Here is a 27,839-nt window from a genome sequence, read left to right as displayed (position 1 = left end):
TGCCCCTTGGTTTCTTTCTCTCCAAACTAGACAAACCCGAAGTCCTTAGCCTCTCCTTGTGGGACATGCCTTCCAGCCCTTTCATCAGCTTTTTTGCCTCTGCCAGATGCATTCAAGTATCTTAACATACTTTTTAATTAGCAGGTTTAGATGAACAAAAAAATTATAGATTCAGTATTAAGCAAAGTGTGGACCTAGGTTTGAAAAAAAGTAGTGTCATGCAGTACTTGAAAATTCATAACTCTAAGTGATTTTCTTACCCCAGATGAGTTTTGTGCATGTTAATATTTTGAAATCATGGATGTTAAGCAGTAATTTTTGTGGTAGAAACTCACAGTGGGAATTTAACAGTTCCTTTGCAAGACAGCTTGAAGTGGTGATCGATTTTGTAATTCCCTTTTTCTTCATATGTCAAGAGAGATATGAATCCAACTTAGCACTTGCAAATGTAAAATCAGCCTCTGTATTCCTTATTAGAAAAACTAATTTAGGTCTTCAGAGATAACTAGGCTTTCATGAAATGGGTGATATGATCATGAATTTTGTTCAAGCACACAGTAATTTGTAAACTTCAGGAAGAAAATTTGTAACTCTCTGAAACAGAGGAGTGTCTGCATTTGAAATAGGATATAAAAAAATTAAAACTTTTGTAAGTTATCACTTACAACTGTGTGCTGTGTTGTATCTGCATCAGCAATCAGTTGAACCAACGTTGTTTATGATGGTGTAGCATTAAAAAAACCACTAGAGTTCTGTATGTCTTGGGACGTGTATTTCCATCAGATGCAGACCCCACATGCTCTGAAACCTTTAGCTTTTTCTGCTGTACAAAGTGCTTACGAAGTAGTGCCTATGTTGTAGCTCGTGTTGAAATGACAAACTTCCAGGATTCTGTGGGGTCTTTTCCAAATCATTTCCTTCCTCAAACAGCATAAAAATCTTAGCTTAATCATTTTCCTTGCATTCTTAAAATATGGACTAAGTGGAGAAGGAGTGGAGGAGGGGACTAGTAGATAATCCAAACCACACAGAGATACAAACCTAGCAAACATGGGAATATGGAGACAATGATAAAGAACAAATCACAGAGGTAGGACTAGACAATCTCTGAAGATCACTTCTAGCTCAACATCATTTCGTGTGGTTCTGTGAGTTAGAATTTGTACAGTGCAAAGGATGTAAATGGTTACTAAATAGCAATAAAATTTTGTGAACTACTCTGCTGAAAACTTATTAAAGGTTGGCTTTCTAATTTGCTAGTGGATATGATGGCTGATTTTCGGTAGAACAAATACTACAGACTTCATAAGTAAACCTTATGAAGTGATTTTCAAGTAAGCAAGCACTGTTAACTTCTCTGGCACAGACGCAGTGAGAAATACAGTGATACCGACTTTTCTATAGAAATCAACTTAATTACAGAATTAAGTACAATTTTCCTTTGGCAGGGTCCATCATTTAATGTGAAAAAGACCAAAGCAAGTTAACATGTCTTTATTATGCTTTATAACATGGATTAGGTAGACAGAAAAATTTTCTTAATTTAATGGAAAATCATTCTGTTCCCATTAATTGTAGTTATTCCCAATTATAGAACCAATGTAATGAGAGCTTGGTTGACATAAGATGTCTGCGGCTGAACATGTAGTTAGCTCATGTATTTCCGCTCAGTTTGCTAGAGGGTGCTGATAGATTTGTCACTTTTTATAAAAAAGATTGCTGCTGCTTGCAGATTTATAGGTATCTCCTACTGGAGTACCAATAACTGGAAGACATCTGTAAAATCACTGTGCAGGGGAAATGGCTGTGCAGCTGTTTGGTGATCTGAATTTTTTCTTTTTGAGTGTATATATATGGTTGATATGATTAATTTAGACTCATTCAATGTCCTGGCACTGCTGGTACTTGTCTAAACCTTGAGTATTACACTCTTATAGTCCAGCTTGAGTAAAATATGTAAATACTTGACATGATATGGACAGCAGTTGTATGTAATTGAGTTTTCATAATTTTTTTCTGTGCCATCTTTTCTACTTTATTCTGTCCTTTTTCATGTATTTTGTATGAAAGGTGATAAAACAGCTGCTGTGTTTTTCTAATCCTGCTTAAAAGATTTTTGTTGGAACTTTGCTTGCATCTGGTTCTTTTTCTGTTTTAAACTGTAACAGACATGGATAATTACTGAGTACTGAGCTTTTGGTTTTAAAGAGTTGCGAAAAATATCAAATAGCTCACTTCTGAAATAAATTTCCAACAAGTCATAATTCAGGATTGTAACAGATAGTTAAGTTTAAATAGACATGACAGTAATTCATGGGTTTCAGAATAATGTATCAAAAGAATAAGCTAAGTGTAATTCATCTTAGCAAACTTGTTTGAAAAGTTTTGCTGACAAAAAGCATGTTAAACTAAGAAGTATATGCATATATATAGCGCAGTATCAGCACAGTAGAGTATGGACTAAGAAATAGAAGATGTAGCTGGATTTCAAAGGCATTATACCCTCAGAGAAAGCATATTTTAAAACAATTTTTAGGTGCGATAGCTCACTTTAAAAAGATTGTTTTAATTCTGCAGTTTAACATTAGTGAATTAATTACGGTTTATGATGAGTCATGCAGACTGTAATTGCAGAATGCAATGTACCATTTAAATGTGTTTATTTTTTTTGTACATTTTAAAAGCTTTTCCCAGAATTGTTTTTTTTTTTTGGCTAGGTGACATATACTACCATATACGTGGTTGTATTTTGTGCTGTTCCGACATTGAATCAATAATGGTATTAGCAGAAGAATTTAATTAATTGCTTGAAGAGGAGCTTTGTGCATAAAAACTCTTAATGCTCTATACATTGACCGAATATACCTGTACTTTTAATTTACCTCTATACTAACTGGTATAGAATAACCACAGGTGGTGTAGCTCCTTTAAAATTGTTCCTCTATATCATTTATGATTCTTTCCTGTTTTGACCTGATTTGACCCTGACTCTTACCTATTCCATTCTCACCAACCCATGGAAGCCCAGCAGATAATTTGCTATATATTCACAGGGAAATTTCAGTCTTGTCTAAAGAAAGTTTGGAGAAGAAGCCCAGTCTAAATCTCTGCTTTCATGATTAAAAATTCCTTTAAAATATGTAATTGGTTTCCCCTAGTTATAAAATAGTTATGGTCAAAAATACAGGCATCAAGTAATGCCAGAGACTGTGGTACCATGCATTTCTGTTTCAGACCTGTCTTGCCTCATTGTTGATGTCATTCCATTTTTGGGTCCTTTTATTTATACAGTGACATTCCAGCTCACATGTCCTTTATTTTATGGTGGATTTAGGGATTTGTTTTGTTTTGTGTTTTTTTCTTTTTCTCCTAGAATCTGGATAAGTAGCTATTCACAAGCTCACTCGCTTTTGTTCTGAGACCTGGTGCAAAGACCTGGGTCATGCAAAAACGCTGCGTGTCTTTAAATGCTACTGACCATTTTTCTGTTGTTCTGCTACATACACCTGACCAGGACAGGACTTAAATTCAGATAATGGTGACAGTATAAAATCTCCTCTCAGAATACTATTAAAAATATATTATAAAAGGTTTCCCCTATCTTAATGTAGGAAGCAGTTGGGCTATGACTTCATTTACCAACTGAGCAAATGATAAATAATAGTTTGTCCTATTGTAGTTCCCTGTTTTTCAAAGCTGTACCCTAAGTATCTCTCTTGCCAGCAGTTGGTATAGACAACATGTAAAGCCCCAAATGGTGTTGGGCTGTTCAGAAAACTCCACAGGATGTTTGATTTCCACAGGAAACACCATTTAAGTTCCCTAGCAAAAACTGTTAGTCCAAAAGGGGGATCTTACATTTTTTATAAACTGTGAAGCTAAATAAACATGAGATATTTTTACTTGATAGTTGAGAAATAAGTTACGTTGTATTCAGAATGTGTGATTTAAAGAATATGCTAAATACTGTGTACAGCCATTCTAATTTGAAATAGATATGACCTACGTGTCTGTTGCTGTTGGTATCTTTACTAATCTGGTAGTGGTCATGCACTGAGATTCCAAAAGGCTGACAGCTTCTATTTGGATTCCTTCTTGCTGTCAGGTGCCAAGTTTTTTAAATTGGTTCATCTGTAATTGAGAAAATACATTGGCTATTCCATTAATATTTCTGATAATCAGTTAAACAGTAAAATTTTTAATTAAAATTTTATTAAAATAAAATTTTTATTTCTATTAGAAAATAAAAAAGTTAAAACATGCAGGTTGAGTTTATTATGCCAAAATTTTTCTGTTATATTTGCAAATTCCAGTTACCAATTAATTGCTGAAATGAAAATAAATTTGTTGTTATGGGTGTCCTATGTCATTGGATGGGACATATGGATGACTTATTGCCTTTCTGTCAATAACTGGTTGGTCTGCCTGTATATCGCTTGTACCAGATATAAAAGAAATGGGGATAACAAACAAAATAAACATGAGTATGGACATATGTAATTATGTCTCATGCATTAATTTATTTTTCCAAATCAATGCTCCATTAAATGAACTGGAATAACCTCTTTTCCAAATAAATCTTGTTGTTTCTTCATTTGCTTATATATTATTATGCCAGAGATTATGAATGTCAGAGGTGCAACATATGCCAATATTGATACCACAATCATAGAATGGTTTGGGTTGGAAGGGACCTTTAAAGATCGACTAGTTCAATCCTGTGCCACAGGCAGGGACATTTTTCATTAGATCAGGTTGCTCAGAGCTCTGATCAACCTGACGCTGAACAGCTCCAACGATGAGGCATCCACAACTTCTCTGGACAAAATGTTCCACTGTCTTACCGTTCTCATCTTAAAAAATATTCTTCCTTGTGTCCAATGTAAATCTGCCCTCTTTCTGTTTAAAACTGTTGTCCCTCATCCTGTCACTACAGGCCCTGTTAAAAAGTCTCTATCTTTTTTATAAGCTCCCTTTAAGTATTCAAAGGCTACAAATATAAGGTTTCTCTAGAGCCTTCTCCCCAACTCTTGTAGCCTTCCTTCATTAGAGAAGTGTTCCAACACTGACTGTTTCCATGGCCCTCCTTGGGAACCATTTTAAGGTACTAATGCAAGATGCACCTTTCTTGGCTGATTCCACTTCCTTGATCAGCACTGAATATTTCTGGATGCTTTTAGTCAATCTGCCCTTCTGAAAACTAAAGTGTGCACTTTAAGTCACTTAATTTTTTTAAGCAAGTTAGGATTCTGTCTGATAGGAGAGGACACATTTATTTTGTCACTGATTTACGTCAAGATGGTCTGCATGGCTAGTTCACACTTGCTCTGTCAAAAAGGCTTCTTTTTCTCCTGCCTTTCGGTTTGAAATCAAAGGAGTGATTTTAAAGAATACCTACTATTCAGGTTTTGTGACGGATAATGAATAAGTATTTTGGATGCTACTTTTAGTCTAATAATTTGGTGTGGTTGTTCTGTTGTTGTCGTCGTTATCTCATGCTATCTTGTTACTATGAAGAACTGGATGAGACGAGGCAGGAAAAGCTGTCGTTCAAAGGGCAGCAAACTTTGCAAATGCTTTGATGGCAAGTCTACAACCTGGCAGTTGTATTTAAAAAAGAAGCGTAATGGTCATTACTGAAATACTTAACTTTCTGAAGCAATTTCTTATTCTGAAGTATTAATTTTTGTGAGAAGGACTGACTACATTTTATTGCTGTCTAATGATTTGCTTATTCTGCCTTGCTGATTACCTGATATAAGATACGGAATTATGTTCCAGAGTTGAGATTAGGCTTTGATCCAACCACTGCTGAAGGAAGAGACTGGCAACGGAAACCCCAACTCTATTTTTAAAATCTTCTGAGAACTGTCAGATGGTGGTGCGTAAATTTCCATCAAGTAACTCTACTGTCATCGTAAGGATCCATTTGCAGTGAACTGGGTATGTTTATTGGGAGAAATTCGTATACTTACTGGGGCAAGAAAGGCCTTTGTATGTTACTACCAAACAAATAAAGGCTTTTAATTTATAAAAAGATGTTACAAACAAGTGATAGAATTTGACAAATAATGGAAGTAAAGCTGAATTGGCTGAAAATCCACCTCCCTGCCACCAGCACCACTGACTTAAGATCAGCTCTGGATATTGGTTTCACTCATTTGTGGTTTTTGTGAGGATTTACAACATGACAGTTGTTTCTATGCACACTTTTGTTTTAGAAATTAACACATACTGCTCGCCAGAAGATTTATTTATAGATATTTAAAGTAAAGGAAAACCTAAGATCATATATTCATGTGACCCCTTCCTAATTCAATTGCATGACTGTGATGTCTATATTTTGGGATCAAAATATTTGTGTAGCATGCACTTCTGTGTGGAGGTCCTAAAATAAACTTTATCATATTGCAGCAAAGCTGTATGAACTTTTAAATTGCAGGAATGAAAAACATGACTTGAATCTTTTATGGGCCTTTTTGGTTCTGAAGTTTACTCTGATAGTAAACTTTGCTTTGGTGCTTAGATACATACTTCAGCAAGCAATATTCCTACTATTAATTTATGTAGTAAATAAAATAGAAGTTATTGAAAAATTGGATCTTTAATATTGTAAGTGGATAGTGTGGGGAAAAAAAGTGCTCTCAAGAGATGTACAGAAGAGTCATGTCCTTTTGGCAGAGTGGCAGATTGTAACTGCTGTGGGACAAAATTGGCAGTTTTGTATGCAGAAAACCTGTGCTTTACTGGCATGTATGTGGGACAAAGTGATGCAAATTACTGGCAATGTAGATTTTATTAAAAAAATTGGTAATAGTTTAATTTATCGTCATAACTTTATTGTCTGCCTTTGCAGCTTGGTTTTTACTTTTTTCTACTATTTCTCTCCTGCTGCCTGGCACTATGAGAGAAACTCTTAAACATGGAACTACTGATAAAATGTAACAGTATTAGACCTCTTATACAACCTTAGAAGTTGAATAGAAATATGAAGTTACCTATAAGAACATTTCAATTAGAACAATTAAGCATGTCCATATATAAGGTTAATAACAATAATTTGTCAAATTTCAGAATTTTTGAAATGTTTACACAGTTTCAATATGGATTGCATATATTCCATATTGTTTCCTTGTTTATGTATGCTTCTGTTTTAATAATTATGAGATTAAAGTTCAAATTACTTGAATTAACTTACTTTCTTAAAGTAGTGGGGTTTTTTTAGCAATGGAAGTGGAGCAGGAAAAAGTCAGTATTAACTAGGTCTTGAGATAAACAAGAAGGAAGCTTTGTATCCATCTTCATCATTACTTACCCTATTTAATATTCTGTTTTCCTGAAAATATTAATATCGAAACACAACATTTTAGTATTAATTTAACTGAGATTTCTTTACATAACTTGTCTCTTAATTTTCAAAGGAAACAGAGTTAAGGCAAAATCTTTCTGCACAGCTGTTTACCAATAGTGTCTTGAACTTGTAAATGTTTCTGTTCAGTTTACTCTTCAGCCTCTATAAGCTGTGTTGGCTGAAGGGGCAAAGAAATGGCAACTCTGATTTAAAAGCAAGTATTATCAGTTTGAAAAACAACCAACCCAACTCCTAGCTCCACCTGACCCCTCACAAGCTAGGGAAGATATACTCAGAGGAAACTTGGTCTTCCTTTTCCTGAGAATGTATCAGTATATGAAATTGGGAGTTAGAAGGCTTAGTACTCCTCTGAGCAAGAGAGCAGGGAGGGGAAAAAAGTAAAGAATAAAAGTGAGACTTGTCAATGAACTGGATGACTTGTCATCATTTTTATCTCAAGAAGGAAAGAGGATAGAAGAATACACAAAAGAATCTGTCCTGGAATACATAACAAACTTTCTTTCCCTATGTACATTCCCAGACTGTGCACAAGAAGGAAATTCAGATCACCTCCTCTATTTCCAAGTTGACAGACCAAGGGTAATGGTTCCTGATCTGTAACACAACTCTTTCAGTAATGTACCTTCCCCCTTGTGCTTGATAAGGGAAGCTAATTTGTAGCCAGTGATCTCAGGATCCATGGGACATCTCTAGTCAGTTTTGGAGACTGCTTGTCAATGTGGAGTCGTTGGTAAGGACATACTACACCTGACCAATATGTTCCATTTATGGCAACTGCAGCTAAGTCTGCAAGCGTGGTAGGGTGTGGTTATTATTTATTAGTTTGTGTGAGTGTTTGAGGTTTGGGGGTTTTTTGAGGCTTAAAAACCTTTTTTGATGTTGTAGTACCTGGGAACATCAGAATTCAGTTATCAGTGAATGTTTTGACCTAGAGTATCTCTATGAACACCACTGGCTTTGAATCTATATTGATTTTACATTATTTTAATTGTGGTGTTGCATTTCATTCCCTTCCTAAAATGAACAATTGTCTTGGTTTATCCTCTCAGTCTTTGTAATCTTTTTTTCTCTTCAAAGGGATATCGCTGTCTGATTAGGGTTATTACCCTAACAGTAACAAAGAAAGATAAGAACAGGATTTCTGTTATTAAGATATTAAAACATTAGCATGCAAAAAGTTTTAATGTTGAAATTTTAGTTCTAGATGCACATTTTATAATAGAGAAAAAAAAAAAGCCAAGATGTTTGTTCTCTGGAACTCAACGGTATGGTTTAGTTTTCTAAAAATCTTTTTAGATCTCTGAAGTATGTATATTCAGGGATTGATACGGGAACTAGATGATGAAAAATATTTTCTGTATCTTTATTTTTATCTTATACATTTTCTAACTTCCTCCCTTAATAGTTATGCTTCTGATGCCAATTTATAAGAATTCATGAACAAAGGGATATAGTAATGATTGCTTAATTGTGTTGTTTATATTTTCCAACTTATTACACTGAAGGTTAAAAGCAGAAATGTTTTTTACTACAGAGTTTGAAAGCTGAGAATTTCAGAGAACATTTTGCAGAAGTGGAAGCAGAAGCAGCAGGGGAAAAAGAAAATGAATTTCTTTAGCATTAATTAGCTAATTCTGTCTATCTCCTACTTGACTAAACTTAAATCTTTCTATGCAAGTTTCCAAAATAACCATTCTGTACTGTTAAAACTGCTGTTGATTGTTATACAAAGCTAGATAAGGAAACATTATAAACGCTGATTACTCTGAAATATAACATAGCTGTCCATTTCAGTAGTAGCAAGTAGGCAGTGAAGTGTCACCTAAAAGAAAGCCATGTGACTTGCACAGACTTGCAAAATTACAGAAGTGAAAAAATCTGCTTTTGAATTCCCATTTTAAAGGGTGCATTCCTTAATTCCATTGGTGAATATGACTTTGTCACTCCCAGTTTTTATTTGAAGTGTCAGTAGCTGTGATCTTGTCATAGTATTGGAGTTGCATAAGGGGACTGGAAAAAGCAGTGCTGCTTTTAGAACATAATTGTTCAAGTGATCTCTGAGTTCAGTACAGGCGGCTGTTGTGTATCTGCTTTGACAGTATTAATTGACACCACTATAACTCCATAGCTGGATGAGACACTGAGATATCATATTGCTCTTGTTTTATCAGCTTCCGCCCCCTTAAAAACTTCTGTGGCAGTGTTTTTCTGGTGAGCAGTTGCATACCTGTATAAAATTAAGTCTTTTTACATGTTAGTCTGTAAGTAGTGCATTCCTTGGTTAGTGGACAAGTTTTGGAAAATAAAATTATTTTTAATTCTCTATCTGCCTCTGACACAGTTGAACACTAAATCTAATCCCTTTTGGCTTGCTTGTATCAGCTTTAGTATCACATTTTAAGAGCTGAATAAGGGCTTGGCACTTTGTAAGTAAGTGTGTCTTTGGAATTTCATTATGTAACAATTCATAAAAAAAGCTTTTGAATAACTAGGATAACTAAACAATAGGGCTGTTTCATGTCACTTTTCCAGAGTGTTCTTACTCTTGGAATTTGTCTTTTGAAAAGCAGATTTTTGGAATTTATTTGAACCATCACTTGGAAAATACCTCTTGAATTGTTGTACTCAAAGGTTTCTAAATTAAACAAGACCTTAGACTTTAACATCATGCATTCAGAGGAGTTGTGTGGAAGGCTTACTATGCTAACAAACGAAATTTTTTATAGTAGGGTTACTTTTGTTTGCAAAATCATAGTAACAGTTTTTTACGGTAAACATTCAACCTTTTACTGAGTAAAACTAAGTAGCGCTTTACTTACAGGTTTTTTATGGCACCATATCAAGTCACTGCTAAAACAACAGAAGAACACACCACTTGTCAAAGCCCTGAAAACGCTATTTTGTTACTTTGACACAGTTTTGAATAAAAATTAATACATAAACCTCTGTTTACATGCACGTCAAAAGAATATCTGTATTTGTACATGGTATCCTTTATAGAAGTATAACATCTTCATTTTCAACAGGTTCTGTGTTATAGGTTTTCTTAGCATTATAGGGTGTGTGTAACTTCCAAAAATTTACTTCTTTTCTTGTATCTTGTTTTGCGACAGGATGACGAAGTAGTACTTCAGTGTGTTGCAAGTATTCACAAAGAACAAAGGAAGTTTTGCTTGGCAGCTGAGGGACTTGGGAATCGCCTGTGCTTTTTGGAACCAACATCAGAAGCTAAAGTAAGAAGTCGATACTCTCAGCTGGTATAACTGATCAGTGAATGTTAACCTTCTTTTATCCATGAATAAATTTAATTGTGGTTTCTTTAATGTGATAGTAGGTGCACCCTTTGTATGCTTTTCTTTCTGTGACTGTTACATGAGATTTCTTAAAGATTCTAAACATACTTTGAGGCATACCTGTTAACAGTCAAAAGATATTATTCTTTAACTATTTAAAATAATTCCAGTAACTGACATATTTTGTATTTTCAAGATTACATCTCCATACTGTTATTAAGTTCACTAGAAAAAAAATATTCCTATTACTGCTGTAGGTTCAAATATTTTGATATACTGGGTTGACAACTTCAGAAGCATTATCACCTGTTAGCTACTGGCTTTAAGTGTTGCTTCTAACTGTATTGATTAATCACAAAGTTGAAAGCATAGAGAGCAGAATTATTAAGTAACTGAGAAGTTTTAAAGATGATAAGTCTAAAACAGAAAAATGGAGGTCGGAGTACTGTGAAAAAAAAATAAAAGAAAACAGAATAATAGTGGATAATAGTGGAGCTTGAGAGGAGAAAGGAAAAAAGAGATGAAGCTAGATCTATACTACAGTAGAATGTTAAGAATAAAGGCAAGCAAGGGAGGATCTCCTCCCTCTCTTCTTTGCTTCTTTGCTTCATTTTCTCTTTCTTTGCTTTGTATCTTTATTTCTTTTCACTTCTACATGTTTATTTGTCCTTCTAAATTTTTTAGTGGGGTCTTTATATCTTTTCTCTTGAAATGTTGCCATCTGGTTTTATTTTTAGTCTAGGCATTATGACCATGTTACATCCACGGTGTTTATTTATGCAATACGAGAGGCCCTCATTAATCTCCAAGGTTAAAAATTATGCTGCTTCTAAATTTTAATCTCTTTTCATTCCAAGAATTCAGTTATTTGATTTATATCTTGTGCACTTTACAAATCACTAATAATCTTTACACATGGTCAAGCAAACCCAGTGATTTTTCACATATTTATTTTCAGCTATTGTCTTAAAAGCTTCAACAGCGATTGGGAAAAATTATTAACAGCTAGCTCAGCTGCAGTGTGGTCTATCTACTATTGACAGTGACCATCTCAGTCTGTAAAACAGTATGTTGCTCATCTTATTAGAAGAAAAGGAGGAGAGGTAGAAGGTTGATCTGCTCCCTGAATGATGATGTGTTTAAGTGGTGTAGAATGGTCATTAGAAATATAATCAAAAGCATCTTGGTAGGAGATGGGAAGTTATACTATCACTGCAAATTCTGGGATTTTTTTTATTACCTCTGTGGCAGTAAATGGAGAGTCCACTCATGGTATTCAAATTCATAAGACAGTCAATAAAATTGCACCAGGAAGTGCTATTAAAATCTGATTTGAGGAGAATATAGTCTGTTTGGTTTAGAAAAGGAAATTGGACGCTGCCCATAAGCTGATACTGGGAATGCTGATGACAGAAGTCCTTTTATTTTAGACAGCAGATTGCCCTTCCTGTTAAGATGGTGCTACTGACCTGAGATGGATTCCTTATCACTTGAAATTACTTTATAAAGCTAGATTTCTTCTGTGTATTAGGAAGATATTGCATTAGAGGAGATTCAAGGTATGTTTATCAACAGTCCAGAAAATCACAGTGATAAATTCTGTTTCTTTCTCTTCTCCAGCTGACTACTTTACCAATGTCAAAAGCTATTTGCAGTACGTGACAACTTCTTCACTCATTAAACTTTGACTACATATTATTAAATCAAATAAAGAAAGGCTTTTCCATTCTAGTAATTCTGGAAAGCATAAAAAGATAGACAGGAAAAAAACCTCTGTGTGTGTGTTAATTCCAGAATTAAAAGGTGTAACTTCCTGATTAATTTTTCAATCTGTGTAGTAAAAAGTAGACAATAGAAGTAACTAAAAAGAGAGACAGACAAGGAAAGAGAAGGTATATTTCTTAAAAAAAAATTCTTAGAAGCTTAGAGAGGAACAAATGGGATTTCTATGGTTGCCCATTAGCTGTTTTGGTAATTTTTTGTAACATGCTGAAGGGAATAACAATCATGAGATAACTTCTGTTCAAGTTTTGCTATAAATCCATAAGCAACTTGCATGTTATCTTTTTGAAATTTATTAGTAAAAACTATTGCCGTGTTGGTTCACTAATAATTTATATTAAAGTGACTGGATTTTAAATGCACTTTTTGAAAGCACTTTTGTATTAATTCAGTAGTATGAAATTATGTTCATCCTTTCTATATGGCCCCTTTTTGAATTGTCAGAAGATGTTTACCTAAATAATGTCTGATGTTTAAAATGTAAGGGAAAAAATCCAATTAACTAGAGATGAGAAATCATATTTTTATAATAAACAAGAATAGCAGAATTGTTGAATGATGTGATCTAATTATATTACTTCATAGCTCTTCTGTTAAATTGTCGCTTTAAAACTAAGAAGATTGTGTATTTCAAAGCTGATAGTCTACTGCAGAAACACTAACTTCTACTGATACATAGGAAAAATATACCTCAAAAGTAATTCCAATGTACTAGTGTCTCTTGTAGTGGCAAAATTGTCAAGTGAACTTAAATATCTGAAGGGAATTATAACTAGTTATAATAAGACTTCTGTCCTAGTGACAGAATGTAATGGTTTGTAGGCCTGGTATGGTAAAGGTAAACCTAATAAATCAGTAACCTGTACCAGCTTGTGTCAGTGGTTTTTATGCTGCACACCATGCAGCTGTGAGCACAGATTTGGGTGCTTAAGCATATCACCTGCAACAATTTAATGTTATGGTAGTGTCTGGAGGAATCCAGAAGACTGAGTTGCATTCAAAATGTAACGTGGGAGCTGGGTTTTCCTATTAACTCTTGTTTGGGTCTCTATTTCCCACTATACAACCCAGTACAAACTTATCATCGTTATGCATAAAATGGTGAAAACTGCCCTACAACTATCTGCACAGCTATTATTTTTATAATAAATAATAATTCTTGCATATTGAAATAAGAGTAGTCTGACAAAACAGACATAAACTTCTGAGAAACAAGTTTAAACTTCAGAATAAATCTTATCTCAATGCTCCTTCCACTACCACTTTGTACTTGCCTGGCTGTGTGTCTCTGATGTCGTCATGGTTTAACCCCAGCTTGCAACTTAGCACCACACAGCCTCTTGCTCACTCTCCCCCAGTAGGGTGGAGGAGAGAATTGGAACAGTAAAAGTGAGAAAACTGGTGAGTTGTGATAAAGACAGTTTAATAGGTAAAGCAAAAGTCACACACACAAGCAAAGCAAGGATTTAATTCACTGCTTCCCATGGGCAGGCTGGTGTTCAGCCATCACAGGAAAGCAGGTCACCTGGTTACTTGGGAGGATAAAACGCCATAACTCTGAAGGTCTTCCCCCTTCCTTCTTCTTCCTCCAGCTTTTTATTTGGAGCTTGACATCATTTGGCATGAAATATTCTTTGGTCTGTTGGAGTCAGCTGTTCCTGCTGTGTCCCCTCCCAGGTTCTTGCACACCCCCAGCTTGGTCACTGTTGGGGTATTGTTAGAAGCAGAAAATGACTTGACTTATGTAAGTGCTGCTCAGCAGTAACTAAAACACCCCTATGTTATCAACATTTTTCAGCACAAAATGTAGCCCCATACTAGCTACTAGGAAGATAATAATCTCAGCTGAAGCTTACACAGGTGTAGAAAATACTTTATAATCTTTTATTATGGATCTCCCTTCATCAGAATGTGCTTCTAAGAATGTTTCAGCCATCATTAACTGCATGCATTGAGTCAATCTATTTTCCACCTTGGAACTGGATAAAAAGCCTGGTATTAGAAACTTCATTGGAGCTTCCTCTTTGCAGAATCACAGAATGGCTGAGGTTGGAATGAACCTCTGGAGGTCATCTTGCCCAACAACCCTGCTGAAACAGGGCCACCTAGAAGGAGGTTGCCCAGGACCATGTCCACATGACTTTTGAATATCTTCAAGGATGGAGACCACAACTTCTCTGGGCAACCTGTGCCAGTGCTCAGTCACCCTTACACTGAAGAAGTTTTTCCTTTTGTTCAGAAGAACCCTCCTGTGTTTCAGTATGGGACCATTGCCTTTTGTCCTGTCACTGGACATCACCAAGGAGAGCCTAGCTCCATCCTCTTTGCACTGTCACTTCAGTTATTTATGCACATTGATCATCATCTCATCTCTTCCTCACATGAGAGATTACTCAGTCCCTTAACATGTCAGTGGCTCTTTGCTGGACTCTTTTCAGTAGCTTCATACTGCTTTAGAACTGGGGACCCCAAAACTGGGCACAGTACTCCAGGTGTGGCCTTACCAGTGGTTATTCTTCTGGCCTTGTTTTTCTGACTTGCTGCATTTTGCTGTCTATTCTAAGAAACTACGAGTGAAAGCTGGACAGGTGTGTGTTGCTGACTGGCTTAGGTTAGGTAGCTCTCCTTCACTACTGTAGATAATTATGTATGCACATACTTTAACAATGGTAATAAATAATACCAAATTATGAAAATACTATATTTTGTCAGTAAACCACAGAGTACCTTACAGGAGTAAAAATTTCTCCTGTCTTTCCCTTTTAAATGGAAAACTAAGGCAGATAAGTGTATCTATGATCAATTGGAAGTCTGTGAAAGTGATGGCTTGCTGTTTTATTCCGTGCTTTCTTGTTTTGTTTCAGAGAGAAATCCTACAAACTGATAGATTATTCATTTTTTTATTTATTACCAAGTGTGGCTCATTTGCATTGCTATAGGGTTCCATTTTTTCTGTAACTGCTTGTGTTGCTTCTCTGTAACTACTGTGTAGCTTGTATCTGATTCTTCATGTCACCTCTCATCGGCTTTGACCTATTAATACACCTTACTTTTCTTTTCATTATTTTTTGTTCTTCCTGCAGAAATCAATTTAGATGAAAATAAAGTAATTTGACCTGGACTTTCATTCATTTCTTTGAAGAAACAGAGTAATTTTAAGACTCAGGTTTTCTGCAAATCTATTGAACGTTTCCTGTTCAGTAGGTAGTTTTACTTATATTAACACTTCATTGAGAAAAATGAGATATATTTAGTGTTATGAATGTGTTGATGGAAAACTGGCCAGTCTCCATGAGAGACCTGTTGAGAAATAATTTCAGAAATAAACATTTCTTCTAATTAAAAAAGCAGCTGTCAGGGTAGAACTGTCAATTTTTTCTTCAGGTTTACTTTGCCAGACTTGTGTGAATTTTCTGTATTATATTTGCCTTTTTGTTTATTTTCCTGTATGTGCAGACAAGACTGTGCGAAGACGGGCTGGAAGAACTCTCAAAAACTCATACTGATTTTGAGCAACCCTTTATTCCAAAATTCTTCTTTCTTTTATGGTGTATCTTATGAGTCTTCTTATTCTGCAACATGAATTTACTTACAGTAATACTTGCTCAGCCCGTCTTTAAGTGCCTGTAAAATAAAATATTTTATTCTTCACTTGAATTTTATCCTTTATTTATGATTCTTGAAAATGATGGTTTCTTATTTCTGTACATTCATTTCAACTTCCCATAGCCAGAAGGGGGATAAATACCTATGCTTATGAATTTAAGAAAGAAAAAAGAGTGAATATCCACTTTAAATCTTATTCATAGCCATGATCTGTATAATAAATCACAGAATACTGTATCATTGAAGTTGGAAAGGATCTGTGGAGATCATAAAGTCCAACCCCTCTAGTCAGAGTAAGTTCGGACAGAGCCTATTCCTTAGGACTGTCCAGTCAGGGTTTAAATATCTCCAAGCATGGAGACTCCACAGCCTCCCTGAGCAACTTGTTTCAGTGTTTATCATACTCACAGTGCAAAAAAAAACAAACCACAAACCCATTTGTTTTTCCTCATACTTAAATACAATTTCTTCTGTTTCAATTTGTGTCCATTTCCTCTTGTCCTTTCACTGAGTACCTCTGTGTAGAGTCTGACTCCGTCTTCTTTGCACTTTCCAGTCACATACTTACATACTTTGATGATTCCTCAAGAGACTTTTTTTTTTTCTTCTTGGATGCATCTTTCCTTAGACACGCCAGTGCCAATAAATTGGAAAAAAAATGTGCTATTCTTGAAGAAAATGTAAGGTTTGTGTTTCAAAACCATGAGATATATTGATTCAACAATGAGATCTCCTAAAATAGTTCATATTACACCATAAGATCTGAATCTTTGTCATTTAGTAAAAGCTGGAAATATGTTCAGAGTATCAACCTTATATGTTAAGTAGGTCACACAACTTCTCTTCTGATTTGTCTATGATGTTAGGGAACAAATACAATGTTCATGGTGTAATTCCAAAAGACAGGAAAGTAATAGTATGTAAAGAAAAACTTTTCGCTTTTGAACCTGAAGATGTTTCGTTTTACTATACGGAATACAGCTCTAGGGATAATAAAGTTACTGCACTGACAAATTATGAGGAATGGTTTTCTATTATTTTCATACAGGGAAATAGCATGTATCTCAACAACAAATGAGTTAACATGAAATATGGATTTAAAAATTAACGTACATGTGTGTTCAAACGCTCTTTTTATCCTATTTTGTCTGCTTTGCTGATCTGTTCTTACACCGTTTAATTTATTTTCACAGTATGTTCCTCCAGATCTTTGCATCTGTAATTTTGTCCTTGAACAGTCCCTATCTGTCAGAGCCCTTCAAGAAATGCTGGCCAGCACAGGGGAGAATGCTAGTGAAGGGGTAAGTGAATTGACATTAAAGAACAGTAAATTTCTGAATATGGATTACTTTTATTTCTTTCCTTGCCCCAGGATATTTTAGGAGAGTGGCCTCATGTCATAGCAGATCTTCAGTTTTCCTGTTTTCCTTGGATGTTATTGCTCCACTTCTATAATCATATGCATTTCTCTTTAGCATTGAGCAACAGGCTAGGCTTTTGAAATATTTACAGAAACCAGAAACATCATCTTCAGAGATTATTTGTTACCATCAATTCAGAACTGAATACTGAAAAAGGAAATAGAGAACACTTGGTCTAAGTCTGGCTTTTATGAACCTGAGGAGAGTATATAAGATACCTGAAAGGACGTTGTAGAGAGGAGGGTGCTGGCCTCTTCTCCCAAGTGACAGGGGACAGGACAAGAGGGAATGGCCTCAAGCTCCGCCAGGGGAGGTTTAGGCTAGACGTTAGGAAAAAATTCTTTACAGAAAGGGTCATTGGGCACTGGAAGAGTCTGCCCAGGGAGGTGGTTGATTCACCTTCCCTGGAGGTGTTTAAGGCACGGGTGGACGAGGTGCTGAGGGATATGGTTTAGTGTTTGATAGGAACGGTTGGACTCGATGATCCGGTGGGTCTCTTCCAACCTGATTATTCTGTGATTCTGTGATTCTGTGATAGGTTTTATCCAAAACAGAAATAGTTGCCATAAAAGTGTGTAAAATGACTTTGCAATAAAGTGAAACGTTGTAACTATTTCTGCATTTCATATTCCTAAAGTTTGAATTGAATTATAACTTAAAATCTAAGAGTGACTGATATAGGACTTCCACGCTGGAGTGACCAGGCTGCCAACCCCTCCTCCCCATGCACTTCATTATACATTATTTATTATTGCCAAAACAATTTAAGAATTGTATTTTTCATAGAACTTAAGCTATTTGTTTGGCAAAAGGTGATGATGATGTAAGTAAAAATTAAGCCTAATCCAAAGCCCAGATAAAGATTTTCCTGTATTTTCAATGATCTGCATCAACATGGATCATTTTTCAATGATCAGATGAACGTCATTGCAAGTTGTTGAGACAAGACAGATTTATCTCTCACCTACACACTAATACTTCTGCAGGTTTTACAAGTTACATTTGCTGTTGCACATGCGAATCACTTGTAAGTAGTTAATTTAGGTAAACTGTCAATTCCTATACACTCGAGTAGATCTTGTGTTTCTCTTAAAGTAAATGAACTGATCTACGATCTCTGCTCAGTTGGTCACTGCTCTGTTAAATTCCTGTGTAGACGTTTTGGGAATTTAAAATAAAATATGACATCATCTTTATTGTTTTCTTCTATTTAGCGAACAACTGAAATCTGAAAACAGAATAAATAAATGGAAATGCGACTTCTTAATACATGGAGTGAAGTGTTATTAACAAATTTATATTAAATAAGACTTTACAATGTTTATTTGTTAGAACAGATTCCATAATTTCCTTCTGACTCATGATAACCACAAAATATATGTAAATAAAAATCTTATGCATTTCACTGTCAGAGTTAAAATTGGTATTAGTCACATGTATGTCAAAGCTGAATAAACTCTTGAATTTGATGTGGGCAACCTCAGTACATTGAAGTTTACTATACCACTCCAATTTTTTGCTGCCTAATCACATCAGCTTGCTATTATCTTCTATAATGCTGTGTTTTAATTGATTTCCCAGAGTAGTCCAGGAGCCTGTGTAGAAGACTTATCTTATATTTGGTTCTTTGACACGAACTCTCCAATTTCAAATGAACTGAATTTAATTTAACTTTTATACTCTTAGAAACAGAGCATAATAAAATTCTATGGCTTTAATTTTTATATGAGACTAGATGACAAGTAATTAGAAGCAATTAATCTGTAGAGCTAGATAGCCTGTCAGTTTTCATGTTTATTTTCTGCAGGACCTGAAAGCTCATAATCCCTTTGAGCTGTATTTTAATTTTATTGAAGTTACATAGATTTAAGTCCATGCCACATTAAATAAAAGGCAAAATGAACATCTGAGGAAGAAAATAAACATAAAAATACAAGTATTCTCGGTTTATATAAAGAAATCTAAAGATAACATTTCACCTTTTTTTTTTTGTCAAATAGAAATTTTTGCTGAATTTGTTTGATGATGAGAAATTTCTTTTGATTTCTTTCTGGGCTTCTTATACTGTGCATGAAGTTTTAATATTTTCTTCCTTTTTTAATACAACTCAGGAAAATAAAACAGAATAATATGTAGGAGAGGAGGAGAGGAATTTTATGATTTAAGTAAATATCCTAGATCGGAGAACCAAAAGGGTATTCAATTTACTTGAGGAAAATTTTTTGAATGTCGTATTTGTCTATGCAGAAGTGATACATTCAAAAGGCATATAATTTTTCTAATGATGAAAGTGTCTGTAGAAAAGATTTTCTATATTTTCTCATGAATGGTAAATTGCCATTCATTCTACAGTCTTTTCATTGTTGTGCAACAATTCACAATTTCAAAACACTTCTGAACTTATCTATTTGTAAATCAGATGCATCAAAGCACTAATTATGCATTTGTTACCCAACAATGAGTCTTGTTTTTCACAGGAAATTTAGTGCAACTCTAGCTGTGATTATCTATGCAATGATTGCTTATTGAGACTTTTAATAGACTGTAAGTTCTAGCTAATAAACAAGGAAAAAGTTGATTTTGAAAAATTTAATTTTTTCATTAAGATAAAAGTAAAGGTGTCAAATATATATCTTAATATACAAAATTTTCATTTGAAATAAAATAATTTGACGAAGCTTTATATCATCCCAAATAAACTAATGCAAGTGATATATTCAAAGTAAGCTTGTTTCTCAGTCTTTTATTTCTCAAGGAGGAAATGTCAGTTTGTAAGATGGCCTCTCAGTTATATAAAATTATAAAGATTATTAAAATGCTTCTGAATTAAAACTCTTAATTATTTAATGCAGATCAGTAAATATTAAATTAGTCCAAAGTAGGATTTGTTTTTATCAGTATAACATGACTATAGATGACTGTACACTTTACATTTTAAAAAATAAATAGAAGGTTGCTATTTAAGAATGATTGACAAGAAAGAGTGAGACTTAGCAGTTTTATGTTTTCACAATTTTATGATACCATCTTCCATACCTAACTTTCTTTCTATTAAAGAATATTACTTTTTTTTTTCCCCTGTAAGCTTGTTTCTGTTGTACTTTATGTGTGGAAATCGTATGAGTTCAATTATGAGATATATATATTGTCCCTGAAGGGTCCAGATAGTAACCAGTACTGTTTAGTATTTTCATCTGTGACATAGAGAGTGGGATTGAGTGCACCCTTAGCAGGCTTGCAGACAATACCAAGCTGAAGGATGGCTTGCCATCCAGAAGAATCTAGACAACTTTGAGAAGTGGGCCTGTGTGAACATCATGAGGTTTAACAAGGCCAAGTGCAAGTTCCTGGACCTGGTATCAATACAGGCTGGAGGATGAAGGGATTGAGAGCAGCTCTGTGCAGAAAGGATTTCGGGGTACCTGTTCATGGAAAACTAGACCTAAGCTGGCAAGGTGCACTTGCAGCCCAGAAGGTCAACCAAATCCTGTGCTGCATCAAAAGAAATGTGGCCAGCAGGTCAAGGCAGGTGATTCTGCCCCTCTACTCTGCTCTGGTGAGACCAGACCTGGAGTACTGTGTCAACCTCTGGAACCCTCAGCTCAGGAAAGATATGAGTCTGTTGGAGTGGGACTAGAAAAGTGATTGTCCTGCTGTACACAGCCCTGGTGAGGCTGCACCTTGAATACTGTGTTTAGTTTTGGGTCCCTCAATACAAGAAAGATTTTGGGGTGCTGGAATGTGCTCAGAGAAGGGCAACAAAGGTCGTGAAGGATCTGGAATGCAAGTCTTATGAAGAGCAGCTGGGGTTTTATAACCTAGAGAAGAGGTGGCTGAGGGGAGACCTTATCTCTCTCTACAACTACCTGAAAATAGGCTGTAGGAAGGTGGATGTTGATCTCTCCTCCCAAGTAAAAAGTGATAGGATGATAGGAAGTTGCATCAGGGGAGGTTTTGATTGGATGGTAGGGAAAATTACTTACAGAGTAGTGAAGCATTGAAAGAGGCTGCCCGAGGAAGTGGTGGAATCACCATCCCTGCAGGTGTTAAAACATGTAGATGTAGCACTTCGGGACATGGTTTAGTAGGCATGTGTTGTTGGGCTTGATGATCTTAGAGGTCTTTTCTAACCTTAATAATTCTGATTCTGTGGCCTAAGGTATTGGATACATTCTGAACACTGTTTGCACAATGTACATGGTGGAATAAAGTAATTTCTAATAAGAAGTTTTCTTATGTGATGAGAGAATTGTTGCAGATTCATCCATTGTATCCTCAGATCTTCAGTGATAGTACAATAGGTCTCATTCAGGTTGTTTCAAATTCATGAAAGCAATGCTTTTATTAATTTATTTACTACTTTTAAAATTTCTTTCATAGTAAAGCTTTAAAATTAAACTATGGCAGTAAGTGATACATCAGCATAAGTAGCAAAATACAGTAATTCTGCATATTGAGAAATTCTTGAATGTCTCTCAGAAATTAACTTTTTTGTAGCAAACTGTGAAAGCATCTGAATAGCGGATAGACTAAATGATACAACCATGAATTTTTTGGATGCAAATTTTGGCCTTTACCATAATAAACAATAATTAATATAATCTATTAATCAAAATCCCTTAATTATTTTCTTTTTTATATATCTTAGAAATTAAGAGAGAAAAATGATAGTGAGATAAAAAAATGGGTTCTCTTTTAAAAATATGTCAGCTTGAAAAATGAAGATGTCTTGTGATCACTCATTGTTTGATTCCGTATTAATAAGTCATTTTTATAGCCATATTTGTTGTTTACATTGCATGGAGCTGTGATGTGTGCTATATGAAAACTGTGCGTTGTATGTGCTCAGAAAGACTTCAGTATTTCAGTCAATGTTTTCTCATTACATGCTGCTATTTGATTCATAGGTGTTCAATTCTGAGAAGTTAGATACTCTTAAATCAAAATTTTCTAACTTGTTAACAGGATCTTGGTATCAGATATTTTATTGTTAATCATAGAATCATAGAACAGTTTGGGCTGGAAGGGACCTTAAAGGTCATCCTTTCCAACCCCTGAGCCATGGACAGGGACACCTCCCAGCAGATCAGGCTGCTCAAGACTCCATCCAACCTGGACTTGAACACTTCCAGGGAGGGGGCTCCCACAACTTACCTTGGCAGCTTGTTCCAATGCCTCACCACCCTCATCATAAAGAATTTCTTCCTAATGTCTAATCTAAATCTCCCCCTTCCAACTGAAAACCATTCCCTGTCATCCTATCACTACATGTCAGTGTAAAAAATCCCTCCCCAGCTTTCTTGAAGGCCCCCTTCAGGTACTGGAAGGCTGCTGTAAGATCTCCTCAGAGCTTTCTCTTCTCCAGGCTGAACAAGCCCAACTCTTTCAGCCTGTCCTCATATGGGAGGTGCTCCAGTCCTCTGATCGTCTTGGTAGCCCTCCTCTGGACCTGTTCCAACATTTCCATTTACTTCTTATGTTGGGGATTCCAGAACTGGACACAATACTCCAGACTTTATTACTCAAGACCTACCAGGTACAAATGTTATGATCTAGAGTGAGAGAAAAATATCAAGTACAGTATTGTCTATGGTAGTACAATTAATATTACAATTAATGACTGTATAGTTAATTCTGCAAAATTTGGAGAACACTTTCCTAAAAAAGCACTTCATACAACAGAAAAAAATAATAATCTTTCAATTGAAAGCACCACAATAAATCAAGAGTTTAATATCATGGTCGTATTATTTATTTAAGTTTGAATAGATCTATTGTTTATAATAAGTAGGAAAAATTATGGTAGATGCAGAAAAAGGTTGAGAAAGACAAACTTAAAAACCTATAAAGCTTGTTATCTGTTGTTCCATAGGTAATATTGTTGATTCTTCCCTTGGAATTTACTATTCTTCTGGTCGCCAAAAGGAGCTCAAAAGACGTTGGTTAAATTCTTTAAAGGAAGCGTATAGAAAATTCAGTTTTGCCTCTCCCTAATCTTTTCATAAGTGTCCATATTTGAAATTGCTAAGTGTGCTCAGTTGAAATTATGGATGCAGTTGATTTAATGAATCTCATAAATGGTTAAGATAACATTAATTTTAGCAAGTAGATAGGTGCATTTTTCCTCTTTCAGACTTCAGTTTGTGTATAAGTATATATACTTATTATATTATTTTTTTTTAATGCATCTGAGAAGTTTATAAGAAAGGTAAGTAGTATCTGATTTAGGTGGGTTTTTTTTGTAATAAAACCCATGTCACAGTAAGAGTCTGAGCAAGAACAAAATTTGTTCCATTGGCAAATATATAGCTATTGCTGTAGCTACTTCATTATTATGATTTTTGCCTGGTATGTGCCCATTGCTTAATTCATTTGCGTATTTGTACTTATTATTTGAACTGTAATAGCTTTTCATGTTGTTACGTAATTCTGATCATAGTCCATGCAGTGCAGTGGAGTTCTGACCTTCTCTGTCATGTTCTATAGGCAGCTCAAGGGGCTGGTCACAGAACTCTGCTGTATGGCCATGCTATACTACTTCGACATTCGTTTAGTGAAATGGTAAGTGAAAGGGCACTTACACAGAATGAGTAACATGAAGCTCAAATAAACATCTTATCAAAATAATAAAAAAATAAATTTAGAAGAATGTTCTTTCTAAGTTCTCTTCTGCACTAGATAAAAAAAATTAATTGCTTATGGTATTTCAGCACAATGGAAGTAGCCCTTATATTTTGAATTCAGATTATTCAATCCATTTCATGTAGACATGTAGCTGGAAAGCACCTTTAGCCATGGATTAGTAGTGTGTCCTTTATCCATAGATTATTTCTGTGTCCTTAAGTAATCCCTTTTAATAATAATTCTATTAGCAAGTTTCCACTATTTTTTAATTAATTTATTGTGATATTTGTTATTTTTTCCATCTTATTTTATAATATAAGTTGTTCCTTTTAACATCTCATAGCTCACAAAGACTACACCCACAAATACGATATTTTCAGACTACATCATATAACTTTTGTTTCATTACATTGTACAACTGGAAAATTTGAACTGTTCCAGACCTTTGACTTACTAGGGCCCATGTAATTATACCTAATGTAAGGTCAAAGAAATGAGAAGTTAATAAAACAACTTCCCTCCTTTTTCCTGTACTGGAAGATTCCACTTTAGTCTTTAAACTGTTACATATGTTTATGAACCATACAAATTGTGGTTGCCTTGATATGCCAACTTGCCAGTTGCAAGTATGATTACTGCTTTTTGGTATGTTTGCCATGTTTTCATGGAGCAAATGTTACAGTAACACTGTTGTAAGATGCTTGCCTGTTCCTATCTGATATATGTGGAACTTTGGAAAGTAGCAGCTAAGCTGCACCGAGAAATACATGCTGAAGTGGGAAAGAGTTTTGATGTGTTAGAATCAGGAAGAGCTAGTATACAAATAACATCATATTAAAATAATTTAAAAAAATGAAGCACAGGCTGATAGTAAGATGGAGTAATGGGAATAGATTTGGTATGTTTGGTAATGGGTACTGTTGGGTTTTGTTTTCAATAAATTCACTGTTTTGCAGTATTTGACATGTTTAACGTCATCAAGATCCCAGACGGATAAGCTTGCATTTGATGTGGGACTACGAGAAAATGCAGCAGGTACAGCAAGTTGTTTTTGAAAGAAAATGTGTCACACATTTCTGTTTTCAAGAGATGCATTTGGGTTTTTATTTGTATGGTTTGGCACTTTCAATAGAGTATAGGAAAGCCATATATTGGTACTTTCTCAATATATATCTTAACCATGCAACAGAAGAACTATATAACTTGTATGCAGGAAAACAGAAAAAACGTAATGAGCACATTGCTAAAAAAGCTGAAGAAAAATAAAAGCATAAAATGTAATATTAGAGTGGAAAAAGTACAGCACAAACTAGAAATTACGAGGAAGTATTAATATCTGATTGGTAGATTTTCAGGAGTACTGCCAATAACAGTGCTGCTGACAGAAATAAAGAGAAAAAAAAAAACAAAAAACCAAAACTGTACACATACAAAACTGAGATGCCACAGGGAGCTATGATAAATAATTTTAAATGTAACTCAGCCACAAATAACATTATGTGCTGCTGTATATCTAGTGTTAACGGTTACTGAAAGTGATGAGTACTCATCAGAAAGTAACAGATGAACCTGTAATATCCAAGATCAGACATATAACTTGAAGGGCAAATTTATGTACCTCTACACACCTTATTAATGTGAAGCTTCAAATAAAGAAATTACTGTTGTATTAATTAATATCAACCTGTGCTTTCTATTGTTTTTTAAATTATTTTGAAAAAAATTAGAATGAGAGTAGACTAATCTATGATGAAGAGGCACTGCAGATGTATGTGTGAAAATGTCTGTGAACCATGACTTTTGAAACTTCCTTTCCAGGTGACTCTGATTAGCTACATGACCTGTTTTGAATGAGTGAAATTTGTGTTTCAGTTGTTTGTAGCCATACAGAAGCTGATCTCTTACATGCTTTTACTTGATAACATCTTTGGTTGGTGCCTTAGATGGAAACTGGTTTCTTTAGGCATGTTAATACAAGGAATATATGTATTCTCCTCTCTGAAAATAGTTTTGGTTACATCTGTCTTTATAATTTTATAGATTCTTTCAGAGTTATTGTGCCTGTGTCTGCTTGTGCCCGTGAAGTTTTATAATGAGTATCTCTAGTTGTGCCATATTGGTACTTTTACGTATACAAAAAGACCATTTTACACATAGGTGAGATATAAAAAGCAGCACACATAAGGAATGCTATTTCTGTACAGAAAGTTTTAATACCTACTGCTTGTTTATAAACCTCACCAACTGAAGACAATAATATAACTTCCCCTTGCCCTGCTACTTCACCCATGAACCTGCCCTATTGGCTCCATTTCAGCTGCAGGAATTATTCTTTATATAGCAGCACTGAGTGAGAAGCTACTAGATATTTAGAATTATTATCTTTTAAAGATTTAGCACTTCGCACTTCTAAGGATGTAACTTTTATTTATTGTCTTTATAATAATTATTTTCATAACCTTCAAATTTTGTTTTAAGGAATATTACATGATTTTTTTTTAAATTGATTCAACCGTTTTTTATGGATTGTCTTATGCTACCAATTTTGCTTTTTCTTTTGTTTTCTCCTACTTTGCATTGCTGAGTGAGAAAGCTGTATTTGACTCTTTAGAGTCTTAACTAAACACTAAGAGTGTGAAATTGTGTAAAAAATAAAGTAATCTTCCCAGTAATCGAGGTGGGGGTGGGGGGAATGGAGTGGTGTGCAAAGTATTCTGATATCTTTTTTTAATCTTGTCATGGTTTAATCCCAACTGGTAACTAAGGACCGCTCAGCCACTTGCTCACTCTCCCCTGGTGGGATGGGGTGAGAATCGGAACAGTAAAAATGAGAAAAGTAGTGAGTTGAAATAAAGGCAGTTTAACAGGTGAAGCAAAAGTCACACACACAAGGCAAGCAAGGAATTAATTCACTGTTTTCCACGGGCAGGCTGGTGTTCAGCCATCTCCAGGAAAGAAGGTCACCTGCTTACTTGGGAAGTTAAAATGCCATAACTCTGAAGGTCTTCCCCCTTCCTTCTTCTTTCTCCAGCTTTTAATGCTGAGCACCATTTGGCATAACATCATTTGGCGTGAAATATCCCTTTGGTCAGTTGAGGTCAGCTGTTCCTGCTGTGTCCCCTCCCAGGTTCTTGCGCACCCCCAGCCTGTTCACTGTCAAGTTGGTGTGTGAAGCAGAAAAAGCCTTGACTCTATGTAAGCGCTGCTCAGCAGTAACTAAACCATCCTTATACTATCAACACTTTTTTTCAGCACAAATCCAAAACATAGCCCCATACTAGCTACTAGGAAGGTAATTAACTGTATCCCAGCCAAAGCCGTCAAAAATGTGTAGGAAATGTTCTATGGTTGTCACTCTCAGGTGCGGCTATTCTGTAGTCCTATGGTCTGTAATACTAAAGGAACTGCTCCCAGAACTGGTATATGTATTGTAGCAATATTGTAAAGTTGTGGAGTATTTGTTTCAAAATTCTTTATTCTACAATATAAATGTAGCTTAGGGTGGAAATGATACAGGAGATTGTGAATTAAAGGTTAACAGTAAGCAAAAGAAGATGCAAAAGGTGATCATTAACGCTGAAGTAGCTGGCACAGAGAGACTTGAAGGAAGGGCAGTACTGAGCATTGTTTTGTAAGTGGTTTGTTGCTTTAAAAAACACATAAAGAGAAATGTCAGCTTCAGTGATGACAAAGATTGGTTGACAAAATATTTCAAGAAAAACAAAAAAGATCAAATGGATT

General features: G+C 35.1%; 1 protein-coding gene across 1 annotated transcript in view; it reads left to right on the top strand.

Annotated features, from left to right (window-relative positions):
• RYR3 (ryanodine receptor 3) overlaps window positions 1–27,839 on the top strand; it is a 218,562-nt gene that overhangs the window by 27,314 nt on the left and 163,409 nt on the right. The window contains exons 2-5 of the mRNA XM_069858332.1: window positions 10,486–10,605; window positions 17,247–17,354; window positions 23,961–24,035; window positions 25,055–25,133. Of these exons, the coding sequence (XP_069714433.1) occupies window positions 10,486–10,605; window positions 17,247–17,354; window positions 23,961–24,035; window positions 25,055–25,133 (382 nt within the window). The remainder of the gene's footprint in view (window positions 1–10,485; window positions 10,606–17,246; window positions 17,355–23,960; window positions 24,036–25,054; window positions 25,134–27,839) is intronic.

The sequence above is a fragment of the Phaenicophaeus curvirostris genome, chromosome 5 (genome assembly GCF_032191515.1).
Source record: "Phaenicophaeus curvirostris isolate KB17595 chromosome 5, BPBGC_Pcur_1.0, whole genome shotgun sequence".
In the NCBI taxonomy this organism is placed as follows: Eukaryota; Metazoa; Chordata; class Aves; order Cuculiformes; family Cuculidae; genus Phaenicophaeus; species Phaenicophaeus curvirostris.
This window is presented reverse-complemented; position numbering and strand designations above follow the sequence as displayed.